This window comes from Mus caroli, unplaced genomic scaffold, assembly GCF_978045245.1.
Source record: "Mus caroli unplaced genomic scaffold, Mus_caroli_1 scaffold_11, whole genome shotgun sequence".
NCBI lineage: Eukaryota > Metazoa > Chordata > Mammalia > Rodentia > Muridae > Mus > Mus caroli.
This window is the reverse complement of record NW_028227266.1, coordinates 95,114,743-95,133,783: the sequence shown is the minus strand read 5'-3', so window position 1 is coordinate 95,133,783 and position 19,041 is coordinate 95,114,743. Positions and strand designations below refer to the sequence as shown.

Sequence of the window (19,041 nt, the reverse complement as noted above, 5' to 3'; positions counted from 1 at the left end):
CCAGTTCATATTAAGAAAGTAAAGTAAGGATGGATAATTTGTAGCCTGGCACACATACCAGACATCAACCTGAGCAACGGTTCTGTGAAACCAGGCTGTCCTGGTCTGCGGAATAGGAACGGCAGGTCTGTAACCGAGCGGTGCCGACAGTAGAGCAGATCCTGAGTCGTCAGCTTTGGCTCAGGCACCATTTCTGCTAACCATTTCATTAAATAGTTGTGAACTTAACAAAAGCCTAAGGTCTGGGAATGTTAGGTCAGGGCTTGCCGAGAATGTATGAGGCACTGGATTCAGCCCCAGATACATGGGCATACAACCTCGGAGCTAGTGAGTGAATGCAGGAGCTGGAGAGACAGGCAGCTGAGAGCACTGGGGACCTCCCAGAACCACCCACAAAGTGGTTCCAACTCCACTGCCAGAGGGCATCCTTATCCCCTCTTGTGTGTCCTCAGACGCCATGCACATGAGTGATGTGCGGCCCTATGTTCAGACAAAACATCTGAAGTTAAAAGGTTTAAAGCAGAATAGTAGATCTGTAACGGATAGCAAAGCTGTCATCTCAAGAGAGGTGGATTTTGAAGACTTGGGACATAGATCCTAAGTCTTAACTGGTTTTTGTTCTGGTTCAGTTTTTGGACTTGGTCCAGTCCTGACACGTGACTTCAGCTGACCTCAACTCTTCAGGTTTTTGGTTTTTTTGTTTTTTCATCTGCTGAAGTTAGGAGTGCCTGCTTAACTTGAAGCATACTGAGTGAAAGGACCCAGCCTATTGGAGTTCATTAACCCCAAGGGAACAAGCGAGGGCCCAGGAGTTAGTTCAGTTACACAGATGGCAGCGCTGGGTGTGGGGCAGAGGTGGTGCTCGGGAATAGGTCATTCCAAATGTCCCTCTGGAACTACTGTGGAAATGTTTTGATGAGAGGCAGAATGAGCAGGGGCTGGGTCTATGTCCTGTGGGTAATGAGTTGGATTTAGGAATGTAGGGTAGTTGAGTCTGTGTTCTGTGGATAATAAGGTGGACCAGGAATGGGAGCCATAGGTCAATTGGCATCTGCTCCAGGTTTTCCTCAGAATGTAGGATATACACAATGTTGTCTCTGCATTTCGTTCTCTGGCGTGGTATGATTGTGATCCAGCAGCCTCCTCTACAGGCTGTTCCCTCAGACCACAGAAAGGGATGACGCAGTCAGCTTGCACTTTAGTGCCTGAGCCCAGCACTTAGCCCAACTGGACAGGAGATGGAGGTTTGGTGTCCGTTAGTTGATTGAATCATGGTATTCTGAAACAGTGTAATATTCCTAATGAAAGGAAAAATTGGGGGTACTTTAAAAAAGAGTTCCAAGCTGTTTTCTATGTGGGTCTAGGAGCTGGAAAGTTTTATATTGGTTACAAAATTACTGTAATCCCCCTTTGACTACTTGGGCTTCCAGGTTTTTCCTGTTTCTTGGAGCAGGCACCTATCTGTGTGCTTAGTCCTACCCAGGGCTCTACTAGGATTCAAAGTAGTTTTCTTCAGGTGTCTGGATCCAAGCCTTTCGGGGATGCCTGGCACTGAAAGTAATGCCTCCGTGGAGGGCATCCCAGAGTTGGGTCATGAGACAAACAGCATGCGCCAGCATCCATTTTAAACAGAAGTAGAGAACTGGCTATTCCATTTGTTTGCTTAGAAATCTTGGGCAAACAGCTTAGCTGCTGCGCTACAGTTATCTGCAAAGTGAATCCCACCATTGAGAGTAGTCAGAGCACAGTGTGACATACACACTCTAGTGCTGCACCTCCTTTTGAGGCTGTGGGTTTGCTGAGAGCATCCTCCTGCAAACTGAAGATGACTCTGCGGTTTGGCTGCTGAGACTGAGTGTTTGTTGCTTGGAGAGGTGAGTGGGGCTAAAGAATGAAGCAGGCGGATCTCTGTGAGTTTGAGGCCAGCCTGGTCTACAGAGTGACTTCCAGGCCTGCCAGGGCTACACAGAGAAACCCTATCTCCACAAACCAATAGAGGAAAAAGAAAAATCCTTTAACATAACCAGTTAACAAAAATCTCGATGATTCCGTCCTAAACAGATAAAGACAATATATCATAGGTGCTCTTTGTAAAGCAGCCTTCTCCAGCACTTCCCAGAGGCTTGAGCAGGAAAGGGACAGATGGATACAGAGACTATGTTAGGGTCTCACAGATGTCCCGTCTCTTAGAGACCAGTTGCCTCTGCCTCCCAAGTACTGGGATTAAAGGTGTGAGCTACCACCGCCTGAATAGTAAAGGATTTTTCTTACCAAACACATTGGTAAATATTGTTACAGCTTCGCGTACTCCGATATAGAAGGTAACAATGGCTTCTGATTGGAACTGGCTGGCACTGGAGCAGGCTTAGGCTTGGGGTAGGAAGCAGCCCTTTTTGATACTTGAGACTCATGGACAAGTACACTCCTATCTTCAGGGTCTTTATGGCTACAAACGTAACCAGTTTACAGTGGAAGGGAAAGGGTGCGATCTGCAAAGGGACCCAGGAAGCTAGAAAACACAGCCTGGCCTTGGTCCTTCCCAGGAACACCCCTCCTCTCCTTGGTTCCGCTCATTTTGTTGCTATTCTGTATTCTGAGCCGGTCACTTTTGGAGACGGGCAAATGCCATTCATACAACTTTATATGTTTTTTCACCACCTTGGACATTTAAGACCCCCAAATGAAACTTCTTACCTGCTTCCCTCGCCCTGAGGAAGCTAGAAAATGAGCAGGGTGAGAACTGGCTTGAGCACAGGGTGAGTCTGCTTGGCAAGCAGCCATGATCTCGCCCTCATCTTCCAGGTGCCTCAGCAGAGAGCCAAGTTCTTAGGAAATCCCCATCCACAAGGTAACTGCACCAACTCAGGTCAATCAAGACAGGACTCCGCCAGGGTGTACAACACCCAAGTCCACTTTTCCTCTACTGAGAGTGGTGGGTTTGTTCTTTAAATTTTGGGGCTGGAAGCTGGGCAGGGATGGTGGTGCACCTTTAATCCCAGCAGTCGGAAGGCAGAGGCAAATGGTTGAGTTCAAGGCCAGCCTGGTCTACAGAACCAGTTCTAGGATCGCCAGGACTATACAGAGAAACCCTGTCTTGAAAAGCCAAAAAAGTGGGGGAAGGGGCCCGGGAGATGGCACAGTGGTACTTGCTGTGTAAGTCTGAGGACCTGAATTAGGATGCCAGCACCCACGTAAGTGCTCAGTGTGGGACCGAGAGCACTTGCGCTTGCACAAGTCAGAGTTTGACTCCCAGCATCTGCACAGTGACCCACAACCATCCATGTCTCCAGGTCCCGGGGATTCCACGCCCTCATTCTGACTTCCATGAGCACTGGGCACACATGGTGTGCATACATACGTGTAAGCAAAACACATACTAAATTTAGCCAGGAAGCAGTGGTGCGCACCTTTAACTCCAGCACTGGGGAGGCAGAAACAGGTGGATCTCTGAGTTCAAGGCCAGCCTGGTCTACAGAGCCAGTTCCAGAACAGCCACTGCTCCACAGGAAAACCCTGTCTCAAAAACCAAAAAATAAAAAATTTGAAAAAGCCCAGACTGGTGTGGTGGCATGTCTGTTATCCCAGTGGTGAGGGTGACTGGAGGATCCAGGTGCTTGCTGACCAACCAGAGATCAAGGGGCAGTGACATGGCCCCACAGGTAAAGACACTCCACCCAATCCTGGAGACCTGAGTTCAGGCCTCAGCCAGCATCTGTGTGAAAGCAGAAAGAGAAAACAGACTCCACAAAATTGCCCTCTGACCTCCACACATGTCCTAGCACTCAAATGCATGCGCATACAAACACACCACACACACACACACACACACACACACACACACGGCCTGAATTGTAGCTCAATGGTAGAGCACTTGCCTAGGACATCATGTGAGGAACGATTCCATTCACAGCATCCCCCCACGCCCAAAGAGACAGACAGACTGACAGACATTGCCAAGAAATGGCCTTTTCTCCTCTTTCCCGCTCCCTCAGCCTCTCCACTGCTGGTCTGTGAATGCACCACCATGTCCACTTGAAAAATAGGATTATGGATTACTGGAATAGTATAAACAGCAAATTTAAAGAGCTGCCATGTGGTAACCAACCTCACAGATCTTTTTCTAGATTAATGAGCTGTTTTGCTAATCCACTGGTTTAGCCAACAGTGCTTTAACAACCGGGAATGCATATAGCAGCAGTAGGTATCTGTTGAGGCTTGCAAATGAGACCTGATAAACAGAAAACAGACTTCTCCCACCAAGGGCTGCCAAGGACACTGGAGCCTTCATCTTGACAGAAGTGCCAATCTCCCCTCAGGACGAAGTCCAGCAGAGCTGGCTTCTAACTGGTAAGCCGACGTCCCCCAGAGCCTACATGGCCAGAAGTCTACTGTGCGACCATGGCTGCTTCCTGCGTTTGTTCTGTCCAGGCCTTGGCACTTAGCCTTCCGAGGCTCTCCCCATCTGCTCCTTGTCTCTCTTTGCCTCAGTGACTAGGAGTGGTCACAGCCTGCCCCAACAGGCACCTGCCTCCTTGGCCAAAGCCCAGCCCTGATTTGTTTATGCTTTTGCCCTCCAGCCTCTGAGAAACTTTTCAGGAAGGATTTGGGGTAAGAAGGAAATAAGGGGAAACCTCTGTCGAGGCAAGCTTATTTCTCTGGCTAGGCTTGTCTTCTGCACAAGTTCTTTGGCACTAGCCCAGCAGGGAGGTAGGAACAGTCATGCTAGTGACCGACCTTCAAGTGACGATTTCCAGAAAAGCCTCCTGAGAAACTGCCTTCCGAGGCTCTGGAAGCCTGGAGCTTGGGCTGTTGAGGGCATCTGGAACTCAGGAGGATGGCGCCAGACCCTTGAACCTTAGCTGCTCCCCTTGTCTGGTCTGCTGCAGAAGTCTGAGTAGACATCTCTAACAAAATACAGCAGCCAGCGAGCATACTGTTTGCCTATTTGTGCTGGGAAAGAGCTTGGGTGTACTGAGCAGCCCCTGGGCAGTACGACCTCTCGATGGGCATCTTTTCATATGCCTTTACTCTCAACAAGGCTTAGTTTGCCTGCCTTCCTTTTTCGAGAGGTATCTTATGTAGCCCAGGTTTGAACTCAGGATTTTCCTATCTTAGCCTCTTGAATCCCAGGATTATAGGAATGCATCACAACGCCCCTGCTCAGTTTTTGTTCTTAAGAATAATTTCAGCTGGATGTGGTGGTGCACGCCTTTAATCCCAGCACTTGGGAGGCAGAGGCAGGCGGATTTCTGACTTCGAGGCCAGCCTGAACTGGTCTACAGAGTGAGTTCCAGGACAGCCAGGGCTACACAGAGAAACATTGTCTCGGGAAAACAACAACAAACAAACAAACAAAAAACTAAAACGAGTAATTTCCACGGGTATATAGTGAAGTAAGATTCTTATCATTCTTGTTCCCATGATTGGCACCCTTTGTGTAGAATGGCCGTTCACTGCTCCACAAGTGAAATCATATTTATTTGTATGATTCATCAACTTGGATGATCTGAGAAAAGGGAACCTTAATTAAGAAACACATCTATTAGATTGGCACATAGGCAAGTCTGTGAGTAAATTTTTGTTTTTCAAGACGGTTTTTCTATATAGCCCTGGCTGTCCTGGAACTTGTTTTATAGACCAGGCTGGCCTCAAACTCACAGAGATCAGGCTGCTCTACCTCCTGATAAGAGCCCAGGTCACTGTGAACAGTGCTGGAAGACAAAGAAGGAAAAGGAGAAAGGAAAGGAAGGAGGAGGAGGAAGAGGAAGAAGAGAGAAGAAAGAACAAAAGAGGGAGAGAAAGAAGAAAGCAAGCTGCGCAATCAATCCACTGGAAGTCCTGTATTTTAGTGCCAACCATGTACAGGCTGAAGATCTAATTCAGGTAAAGTGTGTCCAGCAGGTACAAGGCTCTGGGTTTAACCCCCAGGCATGGAGGCACATACCTTTAATTCCAGGTGGGGGCAAGAGGTTCAGAAAATCATGGTTGCTCTCCTCTACAGTGAGTTTAAGGTCAGTTTGGGGTATATGAAACCCTGCCTTAAAAAAAAAAAAAGATGAAAAAAAACCCCTGATTATGAAAAATTGGATGGGCATATAGCCTCTGCCCAGAGTTCCTTCACAGTGCATTTTATACTCTGGTGTTTCCTGGAAGCAGGCTTAAGCAAGAGGCTGAACAGGACCTTCAGAACAGTGGCTAAGCTGGTGACAGTACTTGGACGCGCCCAGGAACTAGGCGATCTTCTACCGCTGGGAGAGGCCAGGTGATTTCCTGCAGGCTCGGGGAGGGTGGCCTGAATGGAAGGAAGCAGGAGAGAGATAGCAGCAGCTGCTTCCTGCAGACAGAGACAAACCAGCCCTAGGAGCAGCAGCTGGAAACCCCTGCACTCCAGCAGGCACTGTAGTCAAGTCTTTGGGCTCTGCAGACAGATATCCTGCCTGTTAGCAGCAGGTCCAACGGCTACTGCTGGCCCAGTTATTCTGCCACATGAGTGAGTGGTTCAGTGGTCATGGCTACAAGCCCTTGGATACGTTAACCAAAAGACACAAAGTGGCTGCTAGCAAGCAGATGGAGCAGAACCACACCAGCTTGGGCTAGTCCAGCAGGGAGTCTGTAGGGAACGAGGATATCTCCCCCTCCCTTGATCTGGTCAAGGGGAGAGCTGGCACAAAGTGGCATTCACTCCTGGGATGATATGACCATGCCTTCTGTCCTTAAACAAACTTGTCTGTCTGAACCATCTGCATGCCTGCTGTTCACAGAAGAGTGTCAGATCCCTGGGACTGGAGTTAGACAGCAGTAGCTACCACATGGTTGCTGGGAGTCAGACCTTGGTCCTCTGGAAGAGCAGCCTTGCTCTTAACCCAAGCTGGCTCTCCAGTCCCACTGAAGTTTACGGCCTGCTGGCACGGCTGGGATCCTTTAACTGCCCACCTCCTGACCCTGTGGGCAGCTTGTTGGGATAGGAGTCACCTGATCATCTCCTCCCTGGAAAGGTGGTTCTTGCATTGAGAGGGATGGTGAGGCCAGATGCTATTGTGCTGTGGCTTGGGGACACCACTGTTTCCTGTTGTTTTTCTGATGCTGACAGTATGAGGGACAATGAGAGGGCTTCTTCCCTGAACACTGTTATGATTTTCATGCTGCCTTCAAAGTAGACTTTACATTCATGAGTCTAACTTAGAATTCTTTCCAGGCGGTAGGTGTTATACAATGGGAGGCTGTACTCCCTGGGGAGCCTCTGAAACAGGAGTGTAGCTGAGTGGCCTACTGACCCTGTTCCCAGAGGCCTCAGCCAGGCCTCTGGAAAGAGACCCAGAACTGGGGCAAGGGGGTAGGCGGGCCTTGTACCTCCTCACTAGCTAACAGAGAGCTTCAGTACTAAAGGTAGAGAGCGCCCCACAACACCCACAGCCACCAATTATGACACCAACATTATTTTAAATTATTTATTTTTTTCTGTATCTCAAATCACAGAATATATGATACAATTTTTCTCAAGCTCAACATACTCATTTCAGATGTTTTCTTCTCTTACAGCATGGACAAAAATGTGTGGATTGATGAAAAAAAAAATCACTCAGAGCTTTTTAAAACTAATGCTTCCTAGACACACCCTGAGCTTCTGTCTGGAGTGGGTACAGGGAGTAAAAAAATTTAAATTCCCCGTCTATTCTGGGTAGGTGGTCCCTGAGCTACCCTTGGTGGAACACTGCTTAAGACTTGTCGGTTACCTACTGGAAGGCATTTCAAAAAACACAAATAATTAAGTATACAGAAATAGCTCTTCTATAAAAAATTCCATACAAAAATAATAGTATTTATGCAAAGTCTGAGATACTACAAAATAATATATTAGCCTATGTACTTCAGTTCAGGGAGGAAACTCCTAAGAGGCAGGCAAGATGTGGTCTGGACTCTCCCTCATCTAAACTACTTAGCGTGCCGACACCAGAGTATGTGTGCCTCACGCAGGAAAAGAGCAAAGTTACACTTTTCTGGAGACAGAAGCTGGCGGTGCACAAGCAGAGCAAAGCGTCTCCAAGTGGAAAGTGAGCTACCTGGTGACTGGCCAACAACCTTCTCCCTTCTGGTGAAGTGTGACAGGGTAAATGGGAACCCAGGCCTCCTGAGCAGTCAGAGCAGGTGGAGAACTGGTCCCATTGCTCAGGACACTGGCCTTGTACTACTGGGAAAAAACAGAACGGCACCCTGTAGAGAGGCCACTTTCACAGAGAAGTATCTGGATCAATGGAGACACTTGAGTATGAAGAAGAAAAAAACTAAAACCAAAACCAAACCAAAGTTGAGAATCTGAACACGGGGAACTAGCACAGCTTTTATATTCAGGTCATGACTGAGCTGGAGCGACTGAGTTTGGTGTCAAGCACAGCAAAGGGATGGCTTTTGAAGCCCAGATGGCAGTCCCACCTCTCCGGTCCCGACAATGTACAGACTGAATGGCCTCTTGGCTGGAGAGGGTTTCTTGTGACTGGGACCACCTACAACAGGAGTCCTGAGAGGCCCCAAGCTGACACTACTTGATGGGGCTTGGGAGAAGAGATCCCCTTGGTTCCTCAGATATTTGGCACTTGTTGGCAAGACTGGAGCTGTCCGGATGGAGCGTGGTGAAGGTGTGCTTTGTTGAGCCAGGGCTTTTGAGCACACTGCTATAGAGGCTAAGGGATTCCGGGCCACGAGGCTCTGAGTCCGGGGTCCCGAGAGATGTTCTCTCTCTTTCTGAGACCTCAGTAGAAAAGACATAAACCTTGACTTTCCACTGTGGCTACAATGGCTTCAAAAGTAGCTTTCTAAGCAGGGAGGACCAAGGTCCACTCTGCTAGGATGAAAGCAGCCAAAGCACTGGTTCTACAGGGGTTTTCTACATTTAAAAAAAAAAAAAAAAATCCCAAGCTATTGTCATTATCTGAGAGAACTGTACAGAATAGACAGTATAAATGCGTAGCCTTCCTCTCACCACCATGTGGGATGGCTACCACCACATCAGTGTTTGTACCCGCCAAGGACATTCAGGAAACATATATAATGCTCAAGTTTTCTGTCCTAAATTTTTTTCCCCTTAGCATACTGTGAACAAAGATGTATGTAGGAAAACTGGATCTGACAAATGAACTAACTTTTCAGGTATTTTCCTAATATGTAAGAGGCTTGCTTCTTCCTGAGGCTTATTATAATTTATAAAAGCCTTTTAGCATTAAAATGAACAGGAAAAAAATTGAAGGATTAATCTTCACACTAGGCTGCCCTTCTCAGGTGAGCAGAGCATGGGCCAACTGAGTTCGTGAGTGGGAAGGGACATTTCTGAGGATCACTTACTGTGCGCTGGTCTTCAGACACTATGGATTAATGAACATTGGTGCCCAGAGGCACTGCCCAAGGTGTACACAAAGGAGGGAGCCCCACTGGGAAGCTGGTTCTTGGGTATCTAGTCTGCATTTCACCAAAGACACAGTCCATACATACCATGAGGATCATCTTCCATGTGTTCATTTCACAGGCCTTCTGTATTATGCATCTTTATGAATTAGCAGTGTAAAGATCACGTGATCTCAGATTTGGGGCCTGCAGTGGAGGTTCAGCTCTAGGGAATTAGGCTCCCTGAGAACTTCATGGGCTGGCTACAGCCCTCACCTGCCTTACAGGTACTAACTAGCTAAGTTCCGGGTTTTAACATCCTCCCCCCAAAACAAACCATGCCCCATGCTTACCACTAAAGGAGCAAAATTTCAAGGCCTGCCTATGTCACAGGTTTTTTGAATGACAACAACCCATTTTGGTTGGGAAGGGAGTTTATAAAACTGAGCAGGTTTCTTGCTCTAGGCATGGTTACAGCACAAACTGCTGAAACCATTTCTGTCATCTGCTTATTCTGCCTGCCTGCCTGCCTGCCTGCCTGTCTGTCAATCGGTCGAGCACACACACTCTGTTCAGACTGTCTCAGGGCACAAATCACACTGTACTTAAACAGTGCCACTGTTCAAGAAATCGGTTAAGATTTAGAAACAGCATAATTAGTAATCTATGCAGGGATATATAGTGAGCCATTTCTTCATCTGGACTATCCAACAGGACTTTCTTTCTGAGAACAGTTGATCCAGGAATTACCTTCTAAAATTGGCAGAGTACTGCTACTGCTTTAAGTATAGTTTTGCTAACAGGAGGAGTTATCGTCATTCATTCTGGCAAAACAACAAAAATGACAGGTTTTCCTCCCCACACTTCTTTAAAAGAATCAAATAAGAAAGATGCAAAGCACATGGCCACCAGCCTGTTTTTTTGGGGGACTGTTTAGAGGGAGGAGGGATTCAGTTGAGTCCCTTCCTTCCTATGTAAGGCACAATAAATACAAACACCAAATAGCCTTCCAGCAGGGACACGTGACGGGAAGCCTGCTAGTGCTAAGAGCTGAGCACCTCTGTGTAGCCTGTTGGAGCTTTTCTTCACATGGAGTGAGCAGGCAGCTGCACATGTCATCAGGGAGTGACAACTGACTGACCTCGGTGCTGTATACTTGAGAAATAACAAACTGACCCTCAAGGGGGGGAAGCCTCTTCAGCGCCTCAGTAAGCAGTATGACCTTTGGGCTAGGGAATGGCTATGTGCAAGGAACCTAAGTGCCCTCCAACAAAGAAATCCAGATGCTATGCTCCCCGTGGCTTCCATTTTGATTCCTGTGTTAAACTATGATTCAGTGTTGTTGGACCCAGAGCAATATAAACACAGTTTAGGAGTGATAAAGAAGATCAGAACTCATCTTTTTCAACTTAGGTCCCTCCCTTACCCCCCCCCCCTTTTTGGTGTGTGTGTGGGCTGGCTTCAAGCCTCTGGTGACCCTTTTGCTTGTCTAGGATTACAAGTGTTACCACCACTCCTGACTGAGTCTAGTATTGAGATGTCCTTAGCAGTATATGTCCAGGGGTGGGGCACACAAAGATGAAGTCTTCGATTAGCTTGCCCACCTCCTCCCCTGGACAGGGTTTCATGTAGCCCAAGCTGGCCTTGACTCACTATGTAGCCGAGATTGACTTTTAAGACCTAACCTTTCTGTCTCTGTTTCCCAAATACTAGGATAAGAGCCACAGAACATGCCCTCCATGACTGCCAACTGAAAACCCAGGTTCTGTCAGTGTAAAGCACAGAGCACAGCAGCAGGTGCAGATCAAGGGAAACAGTCCCTTGAAAACTCTTGTGAGGATTTGGTAAACGGGATGCGTGTAACACATGCCTTTGTTTTAAGTCTGAGACATCTTAGGTATTCTGAAGACTAAAAAAGCATCCTGTGGCCTCTGACATCTCCAATCTCCAGGTCTTGCTACGTTCCCAAGGACAGACATGGTAGTGGTACAGGAGGTAGCTCCTGTTGCATTCTGGTCACTTTGCTCTGACAGTCTGAGATGTGTTCCAGAACTCATGCCAACACAAAACCCTTTATAACCTGCCAGGACCTTGGCGCCCTTGAACACTCTGGGCTCGCACTACAGTTTCCTTCGGACAGAATGTGTTTCCTCTTGAAGAAACCTAAGCCATATCTGTACATTCATACTTATCAGTGTTAATGGCCTCAATCACATAAGCCAGCCAAAACTTTTTATGTTCAGCTCATAATGGTCAAGTCTCAGAAAGGCATCATGAGATAAAGCCTGTCCTTCCCCCACAGGACTGAAAAGAATATCGTTTTGGACTGAACTTGGTACAGGGCTCACAGAAACCAGATACAACAGCTGCGACTTCAGCTGGTGTTAGAATTGATTCTCCAGCCACTCTCTGCTCCCTTTCAAGGCCTTAATGTATTGGTAAGTTGAGTTTGGCATGGCAGTGGATGTCCCATGCTCCCCTACATGGAGAAGCAGAAATCACAGACATACTGCAGTATTTTCATGGCATCTTTGGCTTTAAGATCATGTATGATATCCCACGCTAGCACAGATGCAGTCAACTGGAGTGTTCAAGGTTTTAACAAAAATACTGAATATTGAGTTAGGTTGAAATGCAATTTACCCAGGAATAAGTCTGATATGGTCATTTTGATAATTAAAATATGGAAAAGATAACATGTATAAGAGAACAGAGATGGCCATATTCTTGAAATAAAGACAAGAGTAATGACATCTGGTTCATTTTACAAATTGCACATGGGTAAAATCATACAGTACTGCAGACAACTATAGACAAACAATTTGGTCAAAGGAATTTGTTTCTTTGTTTCATTGTAAATTAAAAAGCTGTATGAAATGCATAGCTCCGATTAAAACTATAAAAACAGTTTCCTTCTCAGTAAAACTCCAAATTTAGAATGCTGGCAAAAGGCAGTGCTGGCGAAGTCTGTAATGCACATGGAGATAGATGCTATTCTATTTTGGCTTCCAGAAGTAGCCCTAGTAACTCCTATGCACCAATGCATTGACAAATGGTCATTTCAGTTTACTGTAAATTTTTCTACATGTCACCTAGGTACGTAAAAGTTAGCGCTTGCTCCGTTCTAGAAGCTAAGGCAGCAGATGCATGAGGGGACCGGCTACCCCTGGACTAGCTCAGCAGTCCACCCGGCTCCTCAGGCGACAAGGATTGCAATCTGCACCCTCTGACTCCCACTGTGACTTCCAAGTTCACTTTTGCCTACCAAAGCCAGCGGGCTAGAGAGAAGCCATCACCATGCAGAGTCCTTGCAGCCGCCTGCCGTCTAAATGCTCCCACTGGGGGTCTTTAAACCCTACCTCCCTGAAAACAAATGACCTTCGTCACTGCCGCTCTCCACGTCCTCAGAAAGCACGCTTTGTTGGTCATGTCCTGCTGCTCTGCTGCTCGGTTTCATCCACGCTATGGGAACTTTCAGTCAGTTCAATCATCTCAGCCTTCATGTGATTTGCTTATTGTGTTTCTCTAGTTTTCACTAAACACAAATGCAAACAAAGGCAAAGACTGAAGCAATCATTTCAAAACACAAGAGCTCACACTAAAGACACACATGAGCATCAAATATTAAAACATGAGTTCTCTCCTGTCTTTATTCTGGGGAGGAGGGATCCTCCTCTTCATCTTCCTCATCTTCATCGTTGAATGAACAGGGGGTCTCGCCGCGGGACTCCGAGAAGTGAGAGGCTGCACTGCTGGACTGGTGACTGTTTGGGGCAGGGAGCTGCCCAGTTGCTAAGGCCACTTCAGCATCCAAGCACAACCCTTGGTTTACACTAGCAAGTAAGTTAAGAACACACAGGCTCGTTAATTCAGGGGAGACAGCTCTTTTCTTTCTGCACAACATAGGAATAAGAACTAAGGAGGTGCTGCTGGCAAGGTCTGCTTGTTCTCAACCCGAGCCACCTGTTGCAGCAGCAACACAGCAGCGTCAAGTGTCTCTCTGTGGCTTGCTTTTCTCACCTTGAAAAAAAAATACATACCTTGATTGGGGTACAGTGGCACCGGTGGTCGGGTCTAAATTTGAAACTGATTGGGTAGAGTTCAAAAGTAGTCCCTGATTTAACCAAGAAGGTCCTGTGGAGATATCTGCAAGACCAAACAAACAAACAAACACTATAGCAAACTCTTGTGACTGTTCTGCTGTGGTCTAAAGTAAACTGGGTTTTATGTCTTGGTGACAGCTGGACAATTATCCTGCCCCGTGAAGAAATTAGTGTTCTTCATTGGTTATTTGAGAGGCAGGGTAGGCACAATAAAATTCTGAACAAGAATGAGGGAAAAAAACTATAGAAAGGCAGACTCCAGAGAGAGAGAATTCAAAGTAACACCTTGACTACTCCCCTTTCCTTCAATGCTTTTTTTTTTTCCCAAGACATTTTCTGAAATCATGTGTGAAGCCCTGAGTTTCGGGTGAATGGATGAGAAAGTAGGTACCCATGGAAGAGGTGTTGGATTCCCCTGGATATGGGGATTGTGATCTGTCCAATAGGATCTGGACTGGAAGGACAGTGTATACTCTTAACTACTTGGTCGTCTCTCTAGCTTTCTTCATGTGAGACCTGGTAAGGTAGCTTACAGGATATACTGGTAAGAATGTGAACTGTCTTGGACATCTGATGTCCTCATCGTGAAGCCCCACGACTGTGATGTTAATAGTCAGGATTGCGTAATGACATAAAAAATCAGAACTATCTTTAAAAAGAATGCACATCTTCTGGGTCAGGCAGATGTTCACCCCCGGCACCCCTTCCCTTGCCTCTCACTCTGAGTGCATGTATGGTGTGTGTGTGTGCGCGCACAAGTAGGTAAGTTCCTGAGACAGGGTCGCTCACTGAGACTTAGGGCTTGCTAATTAATAATTAGGCTAGGCCAGTAGACCAGCCAGCCCCAAGGGTCCTGCCGTCTGTCTCCCCAGCACTGGATATTCGTATACATCATCAGATCTTACCACCTGAACCAGCTTCCCTCCCTGGGGTTCTGTTCTTAAGCGTATGCTGATGAACTCAATACCACTGCTCATCAATGGTCTATGCTTTTTCCTGACTACTTCCCTGCTTTATCATTCAAAACAGTCCTTAGTTTTTAAAAGGTCATGCTTTCAATGAGGGATTTTTTAAAAATAACGCCATCATTTTTTAATTTTATTTTTATTTTATTGTATGTGTACGAGTATTTTGTCTGCATGTGTATCTGTATAACAGTTTCATTTCTGCTACCCATGGAGGCCAAAAGAAGGCATTAGATTCCCTGGAACTCAAGTTAGAGGTGGTAGTGAGCCACTAAGTGGGTGCTGGGAACTGAACCTGGGTTTTCTAGAAGAGCACTGCAACTGCATGCTCTTAACAACTGAGCCCTCTCTCCAGGTCTGCACTCATAGTTTTAAAGGTGAGACAGACATTACAGGAAACCACGAGAGAGTATGACCTGGCCATCTCCTTTTTCCTAACAACAGATCAATTCTTACTATACTGTTACTTGAGTGGTTCTCCCTATACAGAATATTAGCTCAGAGAAAACTGGACCTGAATGTCTAGGGACCTCAGAATTACTGAATGAATGTATATAGTCTCTCTCTCTCTCTCTCTCTCTCTCTCAAAAAGATTTACTTATTATATGTAAGTATACTGTAGCTGTCTTCAGACACCCCAGAAGAGAGCATCAGATCTCATTATATCTCATTACGTATGGTTGTGAGCCACCAGGTGGTTGCTGGGATTTAAGCTCAGGACCTTTGCCTATAGTCTCTTTTAACAGTGGCCTTTAATAAATAGTAAAACCTTTAGAAACACAGCCATAAAAAAGATCTCACATTGCAGGGCATGGTGGCACACACCTTTAATCTCAGTACTTCAGAGGCAGAGGCAAGCACATCTCTGAGTTTGAGGTCAGCCTAATTTACATACAGAGTTAGTTCCAGGACGGGGCTACACAGAGAAACCCTGTCTCAAAAACCAAAAAATAAAATAAAAATAAAAAGATTCTCATAAGGCAAAATCTAATGTATACCCAGAAAATATACTTTGCTTAAATAAGCTTTTATTGTACTTTTAAACTTACACTCATATATTATATTACTTTCATTTCTGTGCATGTGTGTGGCTGAAGTTCGAGGGTAACTTTAAGTGGCTGGTTCTTTCCTTCATAGATGTAGGTACTGGGGGTCAAACTCAGATCATCAGGTCTGATGCAATCACAAACCCACCAAACTATCTTGCCAGCCCTTGAGCTGTAGGTGTGTGTGTGTGTGTGTATCTGTGTGTATATCTGTGTGTCTATGTAAGTGTGGGCATGTGTGTCTCTGTGTGTCTGTCTGTGTCTGTGTGAGTGTGGGTATGTCAAGCCATACCGAAGCGTGCTTGTGGAAGTTAGTGGGCTCTGGGAGTTGGTTCCGGCCTTCAAGCTTGTTGAAGCAGGGTCTCCGGGTTCCTGCTGCTGCACTGCATTCTCCAGGCTAGTGGCTCTGAGAGCTTTTGGCCAGTTCTGCTTCTACCTCCTCATCTCCCTGGAGGAGTTCTGAGAGAGAAGAGGCATACCACCCCTACGGCTTTTTATGTGGGTTCTGTGGATGAAACTCAGGTCAGGCTGTGCAGCCAGTGTCCATACCCACTGGGCCACGCCCCAGCCTCTGTATTACACTACTCTTGTAATACAGAAACTGTTTTACTGTGCAGAAACCAATGGAGCTATGTGTGTCAGGTTAGGACCCTGTCTGGTCAGCTGATAGACCGTTCCCACACAGCAATGAGGAACTGAATGAATGGCTACATGAAGTTTACACCAGCCTTGTGAGCCTTTTTCTCCACAGGCTGAGGCAGCTGTGAAAAAAAAAAAAGACTCCAATTCTAAGAAGGATAGCAGATTATGAATACATTTAAGAAGAACAAGTCTGAACAAGATGTTGAAATTAATAGTGAATTATTCCTGTGCTGAATTGGAATTAGTACACAGACCTGTGCAAACTTTCTGCTGGGTTACAGCTATTCCGTTGTGAACATTACAGATTATCTTTCCTTTCTACAATGGATTTGGAAAGCCTACATTTCTTTCCCATTATTCTGGGTTGTGCCTGGTGGTTCTCACACTCCTGTCCACGGGTCATTCCCTCCCTCCCTTTCCATACTAAAGGAATGTGTGTCCCTTTGAACTGACAAGAGAATCTGCAGTCCAGTCTGCAGATGAGGTCATGAGGAGATCAAACCACAGAGCCTACTAATCGCCGCGAGCCTTCGCCAGTGAAAATAACGTTCTGGTAGTTTGTTGAGTAAGTCTTTTTCATTCAGACACTGCTAGGCTTCCAGTCCAGTGAGGCTATAATGAAAACAGCAAGATCTGTGCCTGGGAGCAAAGGGAGCAGGGACCAGTGCAGATGGTACGTGGTACTAACTTAACACATGAAATACAACATAAATCTTAGCCAATAAACTCAGTGAGCAAACAGACAAACTACCTTTTTGCTTACATTTGATTTATAGACCTTTTTTTTTTTTTTTTTTTTTGGTTTTTTAAGACAGGGTTTCTCTGTATAGCCCTGGCTGTCCTGGAATTCACTTTGTAGACCAGGCTGGCCTCAAACTCAGAAATCCGCCTGCCTCTGCCTCCCAAGTGCGATTTTATAGACCTTACCTAATATTAGAGCTCTGCTGAAGAGATATACAGCGATGTGCACCTTGGTCTCAGCTACTCTGAAAGCCTAGGCAACAGGGTCACAAGAGTTCAACTCCAGCCTGGACAACAGTCAAAACCTTCTGGGGGAGTTACCATCCCTGACCTCAAGCTGTAGTACTGAGCAATAGTGATAAAAACTGCATGGTATTGGTACAGGGACAGGTAGGTAGATCAATGGGACAGAACTGAAGACCCAGAAATGAACCCACACACTTATAGCCACTTGATCTTTGACAGAGGAGCTAAAACCATCTAATGGAAAAAAGACAGCATTTTCAACAAATGGTTCTGGTTCAACTGGAGGTCAGCGTGTAGAAGAATGCAAATTGACTCATTCTTATCTCTTTGTACAAAGCTCAAGTCCAAGTGGATCAAGGATCTCCACATAAACTATACACTGAAACTTACAGAAGAGAGAAAGTAGGACAGAGCCTTGATCACATGGGCACAGGGGAAATTTTCCTAAACAGAACACCAATGGCTTATTCTCTAAGTTTAAGAATTGACAGGACCTCATAAAATTGCAAAGCTTCTGTAAGGCAAAGGACACTGTCAATAGGACAAAATGGCAACCAACAGATTGGGAAAAGATCTTTACCAACCCTACATCATTTTTTTTTTCCTAAGATTTATTTATTTATTATATGTAAGTACACTGTAGCTGTCCTCAGACACTCCAAAAGAGGGCGCCAGATCTCGTTACGGATGGTTGTGAGCCACCATGTGGTTGCTGGGATTTGAACTCTGGACCTTCAGAAGAGCAATCAGGTGCTCTTACCCACTGAGCCATCTCACCAGCCCCAACCCTACATCCTACAGAGGTCTAATATCCAATATATACAAAGAACTCAAAAAGTTAGACTTCAGAGAATCAAACAACCCTATTGAAAGATGGGGTAGGGCTGGTGAGATGGCTCAGTGGGTAAGAGCACCCGACTGCTCTTCCAAAGGTCCAGAGTTCGAATCCCAGCAACCACATGGTGGCTAACAACCATCCGTAACGAGATCTGGCGCCCTCTTCTGGAGAGTCTGAAGACAGCTACAGTGTACTTACTTATAATAAATAAATAAATCTTTTAAAAAAAAAAAAAAAAAAAAAAGAAAGATGGGGTAATCAAAGAGCGAATCAAAGAGTTCTCAACGAGGAATACTGAATGGCTGAGAAGCACCTAAAGAGATGTTCAACATCCTTAGTTATCAGGGAAATGTGAATCAAAATGACTCTGAGATCCCATCTCACTCTAGTCAGAATGGCTAAAATCAAAAACTCAGGTGACAATAGATGCTGGCATGGATGTGGAGAAAGAAGAACACTCCTCCATTGTTGGTGGGATTGCAAGCTGGTACAACCACTGTGGAAATCAGTCTGGAGGTTCCTCAGAAAATTGGACATAGTATTATCTGAGGACCTAACAATACCACTCCTAGGCATATACCCAGAAGATGCTCCAACATATAACAAGGATACATGCTCCACTATGTTCATAGCAGCCTTATTTATAATATCCAGAAGCTGGAAAGAACTCAGATGACCTTCAACAGAGAAATGGATACAGAAAATGTGGTTCATTTACACAATGGAGTACTAGTCAGCTATTAAAAACAATGACTTCATGAAATTTTTAGGCAAATGGATGGAACTAGAAGATATCATCCTGAGTGAGGTAACCCAATCTCAAAAGAACACACATGGTATGCACTCACTGATAAGTGGATACTAGCCTAAAAGCTTGGAATACCCAAGATACAATTCATAGACCACAGGAAGCTCAAGAAGAAGGAAGACCAAAGTGTGGATGCTTCAGTCCTTCTTAGAAGGGGGAACAAAATAACCACGGGAGGAGATACAGAGATAAAGTGTGGAGCAGAGACTGAAGGAAAGGCCATCCAGAGACTGCCTCACCTGGGAATCTATCCCATATACAGTCACCAAACCCAGAT

At 45.8% G+C, this 19,041-nt stretch overlaps 1 protein-coding gene across 12 annotated transcripts in view; it reads right to left on the bottom strand.

Annotated features, from left to right (window-relative positions):
- Positions 1-12,999: 12,999 nt before the first annotated feature.
- The window catches only part of Tfdp2 (transcription factor Dp-2), a 119,597-nt gene continuing 113,555 nt past the window's right edge, over positions 13,000-19,041 (bottom strand). For all 12 annotated transcript variants that reach the window (XM_085827915.1, XM_085827919.1, XM_085827914.1 and 9 more), the window contains 2 exons: positions 13,416-13,521; positions 13,000-13,208 (listed from right to left, as the gene is read on the bottom strand). In XM_085827915.1, coding sequence (XP_085684041.1) covers positions 13,025-13,208; positions 13,416-13,521 — 290 coding nt within the window. In that variant the 3' untranslated portion in view covers positions 13,000-13,024. The remainder of the gene's footprint in view (positions 13,209-13,415; positions 13,522-19,041) is intronic.